The sequence below is a fragment of the Arachis ipaensis genome, chromosome B1 (genome assembly GCF_059453495.1).
Source record: "Arachis ipaensis isolate K30076 ecotype BB chromosome B1, ASM5945349v1, whole genome shotgun sequence".
Classification (NCBI taxonomy): domain Eukaryota; kingdom Viridiplantae; phylum Streptophyta; class Magnoliopsida; order Fabales; family Fabaceae; genus Arachis; species Arachis ipaensis.
In genome coordinates, this window is record NC_142436.1 from 39,271,503 (window position 1) to 39,284,152 (window position 12,650).

A 12,650-nucleotide genomic window follows, 5' to 3' on the forward strand; every position below is an offset into this window, starting at 1 on the left:
TTCTTATCCAACAGATCCTCTAACTGAGACTTTAGCTCAGCAATTTCTAGCGGTGACATCCTATAAGGAGCGCTCGAGATTGGTCCGGCCCCAGGCACCAACTCAAAAGCAAACTCCACCTCTCGGTTAGGTGGAAATTCATCGATATCGTTGGGAAACACCTTCGAAAACTCACGCACAACCAGAATTTGCTCCAAGCTTTGATCATCACCCGAAACACCCGCAGTTAACAACAAAATACCCTGACATTCGGTCCCAAAACAATTCACCATCATAGAGTTCAAGTAATAACTATTCAACACAACCGGCCCTTCTGTATCTTCCGGCATAAAGTACACCGATTTTGCAGATTAGTCGAGCAGAACATGGTTCTTAGGTAACCAGTCCAAACCCAAGATAAGATCAATACTGGTCATTGGCAAGCAGATTAAATCATGGATAAAATCACGTTGCTTGACCATAAATGAAACTTGCGGACATCCTAGCCTAGTTACCATGGCTTCATGGGTGGCATTATACACCTTTAGGTCATAACCTAAAACTACAATCTTCAATCCTAGATCACTAGCTTTTTCGAATGCAATGAATGAATGTGTTGCTCCCGAATCAAATAAAGCAATTAAAATTTGACCAGCCATTTCACAGTTACCTCGGATAAGTGTTTCGGATCCCTCGGCACCCACAACTGAGGTGGTGAACACCCGACCAGGCTGCTGTACTCGCCCTACACCTTGCTTCTACTTCTCCGGATAGTTTGAGGCTCTATGCCCCGCCTTACCACAAGAATAACACAAGCCCCATCCGGCCTTGCACAGGGCTCCCGGATGGTGACTCCTGCACCTAGCACAAGCTTGCTCATTTTGAGGCTGCTTCCCAAACCTTTTCCCTTGGGAGTTATTGTTGTTGGGCCTCCTGAAAGAGCCTCCCCGCTTGAAAGGCGAACCTCTAGGAGCAAAGCTATTCCCTCGATTCTGTGGGAATGGTTCCCTATGGCTTCCTCTCTCTGCAGCTGCCTTTTTTACACCCCCTTCAGTAACCGTACTCTTATTCACCAACTTTGATAAAGTTCATATCTCCATTGGTCCCACTGAGCTAAAGATATCGCTCCGGAGCCTTCCTTCATACTTAACGCACTTCCATTCCTCAAAGTCTCCCAGAGCTCCCTGACACATGCGAGAAAACTTGAATAGCTCCATAAATTTGTCTGTATACTCAGATACGGATATAACACTCTCCTTCAGCTGCAGTAACTCCAGTTCCTTGGCCGTCCTAGCAGAATTCAGAAAGTACTTCTTATAAAATTCCACCTAGAAGGCATCCAAAGTGATAGAGTCATCACCCTACTACAAAAGACATCGAGTCCCCTGCCACCAATGCGATGCTTCCCCAGTGAGCAGGTAGGTAGCAAACTCAACACACTGCTCTTCAGGTACCAACTGTGCTTGCAGTGCTTGCTCCATAGCCTGAAACCAGGTATCGGCTTTAGTCAGGTCGGTGGTTCCCTTGAACTTAGGTGGATTAACCTTTAATAAAGTTGCTAGTGTCATCGGGCCCTGAGCTTCATTATCGCCATTGTCATTATTGTTCATCTGTTGCCCAAGAGCCGCCACAGTGGCCTACATAGTAGCAGCCATATTCTCCAACTCCACCATAAAGTTTACTGGGTCATTTGGGTTGATCCCCGGTCCCTGAGCACTAGTACGACCTCTCCCACGACCTCGACCGCATCCACGAGGCGCCATCTGGTTCCTATACACACCAAATAATCGATATCAAGTTGATCAGTCTCAATATCGGAAGTCTAGTGTTTCAAAGTCCCAAATGCATGCTCACAAACGTTTATGCAAGTATATCAGTTAGATATTCCAATAGCACATAAACACATATACAGCGAATGCACAGAAGCATAGTCAGTCCGTCCCTCAGGCTCTACAGAAACGAACTGCTCTGATACCATAATGTAACACCCTACCACACAGAGCCTTATGCTTAAGTCATAAGACAGAGGTAGCGAGGTATTACGACCTCTAGAAATAAAATTTAGTACATATAGTAGTGTGAAAAATGTTTATAACTAGGAGCTTTTGAAGAAAAATGGGTGGAACAAAACCGTTAAATTGAAAATCGCAACACTCCGATCGATAACGTAACGAAACAGATAAAGGATAGACTAACACGAATCCATAACAAGAGAGTGCTAAAGATACGAATATCAAAACTCAAGACCCGGTTTACGAAGATAACCGGTCCGAACATTAAAATATACACATGTATATATATAAAGTAAGAAACTCAAGGTAGACCCAGAGACAATTTCCAAAACCTATTCTCCAAAACAACCTCTAAGAGGAGTCAAAATAGTATATAATTATTTAGTGGAGATAGTAAGTATCTACGTAAAACCAAAATAAAATCCCGAGAACCAAGGATCTTCGCCAATCCAGAAGTCTCCAGCACGCCTCAGCGAGAAGCCTAACGACCTGCATCTGAAAACCACAAAATTCGCATGGGTGAGAACCAGAGGTTCTTAGTATGGTAACAGTACCCACATATCTAACATGTAATGTCTTGGAAAAGCCGAAGGCAATCCTAGAACTTCCAACAGATAAATCAAAACTTATAAACAGACTAAACCATAAATGGCAACTGACTAAAGTTCTTCAGTCTAACTAACACTCCCCTTTCCAAGTCCTGCAGACCTCCCAACCGCCATCAGTAATTTGATATTACAAACATAATTATATCAACAAGGAAATGCACAAATAGGAAGCAGATACAACAATTATACAATTAGCAGGTATTATGCAGTCAATTAGGCATTCCAAACAATTCACATATAATGCACATGATGTATGCATGTCCTAATGGCTGATAAGTCTCATCTGTCGGTTATAAAGCCAACCTGACAAGTCTTGGTAGCTAACCATTGGACTATCCCTCTGTCGTGCATCCCCAACTCGAGTTATACTCAATCATAATCATCAATACATATTCACAACACCCACACTGGTGTTTATTCACGGGGGGAGCTCATCTGGAACTTTCACAGTGTCTGGCCACACTTACGACATAGGGCCAGCAGAGTATCGAGTCTCCACCTGGAATATGTGGTGGCTAGCCACTGCTTTCACCCAGGGAAACTCGTATCTCAGATAGTGGAAGTGCAACATTCACATTTTATTCAATACGCATATATGCAATCATACTCAGCTATAATTCAACAATAGCTCAACCATAATTCGACAATATCTCAGCCATTCGGCTCATAATACAATCCATAACCAGCCAATTTATTAACAATTACAGCCATTTGGCTCATGGCATATAAAGCACTTCCACAATCATCCTCCGTATTTCATACAATGATCTTTGATCATTATTCATCATTAATTCTCTCCTTACTTCATCCACATGTTACCACATTCCCTAGCTCCTTTCCATTGCTAGGCATATCACAAGGATTTAAGACATAAGGGGTGAGATCAGAGGTTTAGAAGTCTGAAATTTGGCTTTGAAAACTCAAAAATCAACTTTGGGGTGAAAACGGGGTCACGCGTACGCATCCCCCACACGCACGCGTTGAAAGCAGCAAAGTTACAGTGATGCGTAAGCGTCGCCCACACGCACGCGTGGATGGGAGAAACGTAAAGTGACGCCTGCACGTCAGCCATGCGTACACGTGGGTGCGTTTTGTGCCCCACGCACAAAACTAGCACAATACCCGCACAACTCTCGAGAACTTTGGCTGGGCAATTGAATCAGCACATCGACGCATACGCGTCGGCCAGTCGCACGCGTGGAGTAGTGAAAATTTGATAGCGACGCGTGCGCGTCGGCTACGCGTACGCGTGGGTGTACAATCTGCCTAAAATTTTACTAAGTTAAAAAGCTACAGAATTCCAATTTCAAACCCCAATTTTCTGACGGGCATAACTTTTTCGTTTAAAGTCATTTTCCATCCGTTCTTCGAACGGCATAAACATCTCGGATACAATTTCATTTCTAAACAAGTTTAACACAAATTGGGGATCCAGAGACTAAGATATGCTCCGTCAAAGTAAGCCCAAGAACCACATTTTTAAACAAAACCACAAAGTTCCATTTCAAAACAAATCAATTTCAACCCTTTTCAAAACCAACCAAAACATACCAAAAATTAACCTCAAGCCTCCTCAACTCATATGTTAATATTTTTATCAAAATCACAACCACCAAACCACCATTTTAACCAACCTAAATCAAATAACTCAGTTTCAATCACAATATCATATTTTATATATCTCCTCATCCCAATTTCCAACAATACCATTCCCAATCAACCATCACTACATACAACCAATATCATCCTCACCATCAACATGGTTTCACCCATAATTCAACCTCAATCAATCATTTAGCATATATCAAAACATGCATATCTATCATGCATCAGACCATCACAATATCAATATTCATTAATCACATACATTACCACACAATTTATCTCAACCATTCAACAACATTAACCATTCAAATCCTATCTTAGGGCCTCTAGCCTAAGTTTTCATACCACATTACATTTTAGATACAGGAAACCAAGACCATACCTTAGCCGCTTTCCCACTTAACCCGGAACACCTCCAAATCAATTTTCCACAAGCTCTCAAAGCTTCAACACTTCTAAGAACAGATTTTTAGCACCCAAAAGTTTATTCCAAGCTCTCCAAGACCTTAATCAAGCTTCAATATTCACATATACACTACCTAAGCCACAATTTTCACATCCAAACACAACAACTCAATACTCAAACATCATAAACCAACAAATTCCATTAGGGTTGAGAATCTTACCACACCCAAGGACCAAGGAGACAAGATTAAGCCTCTCCTTCAAGCTAGTTGGATCCTATAACATCAAAGAGTCCAAAATCTCAACACTTTTTCTCCAAAAATTTGAATTTAAGGCTGAGAAAACTGGACTAAAATCTTGGCTTACCTCAATAACAAAGTAGTAATTTTTGTAGAGCTCGTCGCGGTGAACGCGTGGCCACAAACGGTGCGGCAATCAAAACTCCAGATCAAAAGTTATGGTGGTTTGAAGATCAAGTGAAGGTTTATGTTTTTGGAAGAGTTCTCTTTCCTTCCATGGCTGCTCAACGTGTTTGGGGTTTAAGGGAGGAGAGAGAGTGCTGAAATGAGGGTTTTTGGTTGAGCTTGGTTGGGCCAAGGGCCCAATATGGGTCCGGTTGGCCCGGTTTGGTCCGTTTGGTCCAATCTTGGGCCGATTTCTTTAAAATTTGTATCAAAATTCTCGTTTTAATTTCCTCTATCATATTAAGCCATAAAAATCACATTTTTAACCCTCTAGACAAAATTCTAATTTATGGGTTAATTAGCCGTTAATTAACCGGGTTTTACAATAATAATAATAATAATAATAATAATAATAATAATAATAATAATAATAATAATAATAATAATAATAATAATAATAATAATAATAATTATTATTATTATTATTATTATTATTATTGTTATAAAAATCAATTTAAATTTTTGTTTATCAAAATAGTTTCTAATAAATAATTCAAACTATTAGAAAAGTCGTAATTAAATTAAATTTCATCATAAAATTTTATTTAATTATTTTTGGTAAAATAATTTTCTTAAAAAAAAATCTCAATAAATATAATGACATATAAATAACTAATTATTTAATTTTCAAAAATTCGGGGTCTTACACAGGCTCAAGTGCAGAGCACTCTCTCAAAGCTCAAGGCTCTGAGCATCAAGGATTAGAGAGTAAAGAAAAGAAACAAATGAGCTTAAAAGAGTCCTCTAATTAAATGCTTGTGGTGCTTATGTATCAAGTGGTAATACTTGAAAATAAAGCATTTAAAGTCGTAGCTTTCAACAAATGGTTCAAAGCACCCAAGAAGCTAAGATAAGAAGAGAATGAAAGGATTGTTTCAAAGAAGAAATATAAGGAAAAGAATCATAAAGTGAGCTAGATAGAAACATCAATCATTTGAAGTCCTTTTGTGATTATTGCATGCATAAGAAACTAGCCAACCATAAACATTACATTGCTATTCTTCTTACCTTGAATTGTCAAACCTTATTGCATGATTCTTTTCCTACTTGGGGACAAGTAAGGTTTAAGTTTGGTGTTGTGATGATTGCGCATCATGTTGTGTTTTTCTAGCTTTTTCATATCAAAATGTAATAAATCATGCTTAATTATTAAGTGTTTTTATGCTTAAGTCATAGATTACTTTCATCTCTTTGATTTTAATTTATGTTGTAGAAAATGATGGACTGGAAAGTAAAAATACAAAACAAAGCATTCTTTGCAAAGGAACACATGAAGACACCCAGCACCCAAATCAGCATGACCATGCCTTCTTCAATGGAGTATAACTTAAGTTGTAGAGGTCCAATTGATGCCCTCCCAATTGCATTGGAAAGTAGACATCTAGCAATTTTCAATGATATATAATAGTATGGGATGAAAATTCAATTTGGGCTTCAAAAACTGGCGTTGAAATGCACCCTGGAAGCAAGCCTGGCGTTCTTGTCCGGCGGTCTCCAGCAAACTTGCTCGAAAACATCAACATCCTGACAGCATGACCTTGTCCTCTTCAAAGGAACATAACATGAGCTATAGAGGTCCAAATGATGTGCTTATAGTTACGTTAGAAAGCTGACATTCAGAGCTTTTCAACGATGTATAATAATCTATAGTGGACATGAAATTAGAGCACAAATAGTTGGCATCTTTAAAGACCTAAAAACAACCAACATGAAGCAACAAAGTTCTCCACTGGCGTTCTCCAGCCAACTTTGAGGAGAACGCCAGCCCCAAGTCAAGACCTGAAGGCCATGTCAAACCCACCAACTTTGCCACACCTCACAAACCATGTAACCACTTCCCTTGTGCCCACGTTCTCCACAAAGTTCTCCAACAAACTTTGTGAAGAACGCCACTTTCATCACTCAACCTTAAGACCACGTTCTCCACCAATTTCTCCAGCAAACTTTGTGGAGAAGGCCATTTATTCACCAACCCTGTCACCACACCCTCAAGAACTCAACTCCATCCTAAACTTGTGCCCACATTCTCCACAAAGTTCTCCAGCCAAAAATTTGTGGAGAACGCCACTTCCATTAACCATCAACCATGTTCTCCACAAAGTTCTCCAGCAATCTTTGTGGAGAATGCCACTTACACCCTTTGCCTCAACCTCCAGGCCACGCTCTCTCTCAAAGTTCTCTCAAGAATGCCACAACAAGCATCAACATGAAGGTGTCACGCTCTCTAAGTGGCGCTCTCCAGCCATCTTCCTGGAGAGCGCCAGCACCACTCACGCTCTCAAGGGTCATTCTTGGGCAAGCTTAGCGTTCTCCTTGGAGTGTCCACGCCCTCCCCCAATGCTCTCCAAAGAACATTTCAGAAGCAAACGCCTTTGATAAAATTTCAAGAAGATTTTGGGATCTGTGCGTACGCACAACCCCTGATGTGTACGCGCAATGACTGGCGCTCACATTTTACGCTCAGCAACAAGCGCCAACGCCCAACACGCCCAAACAACCCTGAAACTTAGTTTTTGGTTCAACTTCAAGCAAGCAAAGCCCACTCATACTACTCAATCAAGTCCATAAGAAGCATCTAGAATAGTTAATTTTCATTTTATTGTAATTTTCTTTCAATTTCATTTAAGTTTGTAATTTAGGAGAGCCTATAAAAAGGCCTTAGTTTCATAGAAGTAGGGTAACCAATCCTGGGAAGGGTCTTCGGACTCTTCTCTTCTCACATACACTTCTCTTCTCTTCCATTTTCTTACTTTGTAAATATTTAGTTATGGGCCACTAACTCTTTCCATTAGGAAAGAGGGCTCTATTGCAATTCAATGGATTGATTTCTTTTCATTCTTCATCTTTAATCCTTCCTTCATTGTTGCTTTAGAGAGAGTCTTTGTGCTTCGTAGATCCAATTACTACTGAGAGAGGGATTAGATCTACTTGAATTACATGTGAGCCTCGAGAGAGGGATCATGAAATTCAGTTTGAGGCTCTTCTCTCATAATCCCCTTGATCAATATATTCTTAGTTGGTACGTGACATATAACCTCTTTGAATTGAGGTCTTGAGGGTTGTGTGGTCTTTGAATCAGAAATTGAACTTCATCTCTTCTCATGACCAATTAGATCAAGAGATTGGCAACTGATCAAGTTAAAAGAAATCAAATCACCAAGAGATTGGGGTTTGATTACTTATAATTTGCCAAGAGCTCAATGATTGCATGATTGAAGAGAAGATAAGAATTCTTGTTCTTGAGAGTGCAATATCTCTTGATCCCAATACTTTTCTTCTGTTTTTACTTCTAGTATTTTACCTTTCCGTCATTTATTTTCTTGCACTTTACTTTCTTGTACTTTCTATTCCTTGCAATTTACTTCCCAGCATTTTATTTTCTTGCACTTTACATTTATTCCCTTTACTTTCTTTCTCTTTATTGCTTTCCTTTAATTTCTAGTCATTTACATTTCTTGTTTACTCTTCACTCAATTATGCTTGTCTAACCAGAATAATCAACTAACTATTGATTGCTTAATCCTTTAATCCTCGTGGGATCGACCTCACTCTTGTGAGTTTTATTACTTGATACGACCCAATATACTTGCCGGTGGTTATATGGATTAATTTTTTCATATCATTCTTCTTTACCAAAGTTTTGCTTTTCAACTCGCAAACACACATTATATTTTTGCAATAACTTGATTGAAGGTAAAAAAAAAATCATAAAAAATGTGAAATATACTAGATGAGAAATTATTTTTTGAATAAGTCACAAGATTTTTATCCTTTGGAAAAATATAAAAGAAAATTTATAAATCATTCAATTTTTTATATCAAATTAGTTACTTAAAATTAATGATATCAAACTACTCTCTTTTTATCTAAAATTGATATTATTTTAGCTGCTAATTATTTTATTTCTTAAAGAAAAAAATATATATAGTATATTATTTTTTAAACAATTGATTTGATATTTTGCCGGCTCTGTTAGAATCAAGTATAACATTAGTCATATACTCATATTCCTAAACTGATATGATACCGCTTAACCTTTATTATTATGTGTCATCTTTCACATCTATCTATCTATTAATATATAATAGGAGAGTAGTAAGAAGGTCTATGATCGATAAGTGGAGCATTCCATGCTCAACACGTGGAGTTGTGTGTGGTTGACAAGTGTTTACTTTTAGAGTTGGGCACCTGGCAATTTACAAAGCAAAGAAATATGCTTATACAAAAAGAGTCCATATACATTATGTTTGAACGAGTTAGGCACCTGGCAATTTTGTTTCCTATTATCTACGAAAAAAATAGTCCATATACAAACAAATAAAAATATCCTTCAGATAAATTGAGTAAGTAATGTCTAGCAGATAATTGTAATGTCTAGCAGATAATACACAGTGGATGGTAATAAATTTAATATCTATTTCAAGGACAGATATAGACAAATGGCTTTGTGTTCACTCCCCATTTTCCTATTCTTCTGAGGTTGAATCTGTGAGAAAGAAAAATTCTTTCTAGGTTTGTTAGTTGGAACAGAACACAGTATGGCTGAATCGTATGATTTTGTTGAAGATGTTAATGCAAAGAAACTTGCATGGAGTTTTAAAGTTCATGTTATTAGGATTTATGAGGTTTCTAATAGATTCAACTTGAAGGAGCTTAATTCTATCGAAATGGTTCTTCAAGATAGTAAGGCAAGTACATACAAACTAATTACTACTAGCTATCAATATATTTTGGTTATGAATATTTTGATTACAGTGTGCATTCTTAATAATGTGCAGGGTGGTAGGATTCAAGCTTCCATTCCAAAATCCTTGGTGAAGAAGTGGAGGGGAGTGATTATTGAGTTCCAGATGTACACTATGAGCAACTTTATTGTAATTAAAGAAATCAATCCTATGAAGAGAGTCATACCAGGGACATGGGTCTTTACTTTCTCACATAGGACTAGGGTTGATCATGTTGTGAATACAAGTTTTCCACTTCAGCCCTTTCGCTTTAGGACAATTCCACATCTCATCAATGCTGGAAGCTTGGTCGATAATGATCTTTTTGGTAAGTTAACTTAATATAGTTAATGATATTCATGCTATATGCAAGTCATTTTGCTTTAGCATTCTTTAATTTTTATTGTGGTGTCTTTATGGTTTATAGATCTTATTGGCGAGATTGTTGGGAAGGAAGAGCCAAAATATTTAATCACTAATAAAGGAAAAGAGACAAGACGCTTGGCGGTTGTGTTGCAAGATCTCGAGTATGTTCACTAATAATAGTCATTTTTTAATGATGATCCTAACCAATAGATACGAACAAATAAAAATATCCATTATAATATATGTCAGGAACAATAGGATTAACTGTGTGCTATTTGGTGGTATGGTGGACCAAATACTACCACATTTTGAGGAAGGAAGGATGGAACCACTTATTGTCGTGCTGCAGTATTTCAGAGCAACTAGGTGGAAAGGTATGTGTTTAGGGTTGTGCAAGGTTTTGTTTTTTGTGAACAAATAAAAATCCCATCAATAACAACATTAAGAGCAAACTTTACAAGATATTAATAATTTATAACAGAAAAGACATCTGTTCAAAGTCACTTCGATGTTTCCAAACTACACATAGATGACCAGCTAGCAGATGTTGTGGGGGTTCCGAAACAGGTTGGTAACCATACGATTAATTAGAGTATCTCCAATACTTTTTTATATGTAACAACTATGCATTCCATTTTGGAGCAACAATACAGTAATGGATTTTAAAATGTCTTTCAGGTTGCTAGGTGGTGCACCACCAACTTCAATTAGAATAAGTCAGGTTACATCTTATACCGCTGGTCTGCTACAGATAAACTGAAAAGAGGAGATGTTGTGGTGAAATCTATAGAGGATGTCTTACTCTCCATGGAGGTGAAATTTCACATAAAAATTATATGAAACTTTTAAGTTATGTATTAAATATTTACTCATATATATTCTAAATTTTCAGGAAGGTCCAACTTGGATTGTAGGGAGCATTGTTTCTATAAACGCTGGAAATAGTGATTGGTTTTATAAAGCATATAGAAAGTGTCCAAAGAAGGTTGAAACTCCAATTGGAAATCGATATAAATGCAGCAAATGTAGCCACACCCATAGAACTACAGCAATCAGGTACAAATGCTTACCAAACAATTTTATTCGGCCAAGGAATAAAATATACGGCCAAACCTTTGTTTGAAAACTAATACTCACTTTTGATATACAACTATTAGGTTTAAGGTGGAAGTGATGGTATATGATGGGACTGGGAGTATGACGTTGCTGCTGTGGGATAGAGAAATAACCCAGCTTTGTGGGAAGGCAGCTGACAATATTATGGAAAAGGAGGTAAGTTCAATCAATATTTGTGTTGCAAGATCTCGATTAGGTTCAATAACTAGATATAGTTAAATTTAAGTAAAATTGGTTACTAAAAAAGCTTTTAATATCGGTATTAGTGTTGAAATTTCAGAAGATTAGACAGCGGTACTTGAAGTGCTAGGTATTCATTTGGGTATAGTGATGAAATGTTTATACAGATTTTCTAGCAAGGTCTATAAGTAATGTATGATACTTATTGTAGGAGTCTGGAGGGGATGAGTATCTAGCAACTTTTGATGCTATGATGGATAGGAAATTACTATTCAAGATCAATGTCAAAACTTCCAATATAAAACAGTATGACCAAGTATATACTGTGATGACGATGACTTGATTGAAAAAGTACAATCCAAGGGAGTCCAAAGCATTCCGAGTTTGAATATTACTGTATGTTTTCTAATTTATCCTAACTCATGATTTTTGTTGCATGGATAGATATGAACTGTGATCTATAACTGCTAAGTAGAGCCTAGGTGAATGTGTTTCCAGGAAAACGGGTGTAGTAACTCAATTGATACTTCAGCAAATGTGGTCAACCTTAACACTGATACTGATCCTCAGTTGTCTATGGTAAGAGTTTATTATTTTAGAGTTTCCATGTTTTCATTAAGAAGTTTTGTTGAAGTGTGATTATTATTGACACATATGCTAATATAGGATTTGGTGGAAGAGTATGTTGATAGTATCAAGTCCAAAACTCTAGCTAAAAGAACTCCCGGGTGTCTAAAGTCTGCCCCACTGATACTGAACGACATTGATGAGGAAGGACAATTCTCTAACAATAAAGTTAGCAAAAAGGGGGACAAGAGGTAGAAATCTCGGATTAATGATCCTAACAATTGATATTACTCAAGTGGGTGGGGACTCAATCAAGATTAGTTGTTGCTTGAAATTTGATATGTTATAATTAAGTTTGAGATATTATGTAATGACGGTAGTTGGCTAAGACAATATTTAGAAGGATAGTTTCTACTTATGAACCTTAAAACTAATATGATCATTATCATTAAGTTAACTTTTTGTATGTAGCAAATTTGATAGACCTATCGGGTAAATCTTTTACTACTTATAAACTATATGCTTCAAGAATACATGATAAATCTTAGGAATTAGTGCATAATATTTACCTGAGTAGTTGCAGAATAGTGCAATGCGAAATGCATTAGTCTGGAATCACAATAA

At 37.4% G+C, this 12,650-nt stretch overlaps 1 protein-coding gene across 1 annotated transcript; it reads left to right on the plus strand.

The window, feature by feature from the left end:
- The first annotated feature begins 9,611 nt into the window (after positions 1–9,611).
- Positions 9,612–12,281, plus strand: LOC107605622 (replication protein A 70 kDa DNA-binding subunit C-like). The gene is made up of 10 exons (XM_016307562.1): positions 9,612–9,761; positions 9,852–10,125; positions 10,225–10,324; positions 10,413–10,537; positions 10,645–10,730; positions 11,056–11,219; positions 11,321–11,435; positions 11,671–11,775; positions 11,958–12,038; positions 12,126–12,281. Exons 1-10 carry the CDS (start codon positions 9,612–9,614, stop codon positions 12,279–12,281), a joined length of 1,356 nt encoding a protein of 451 aa, XP_016163048.1.
- Positions 12,282–12,650: the final 369 nt, after the last annotated feature.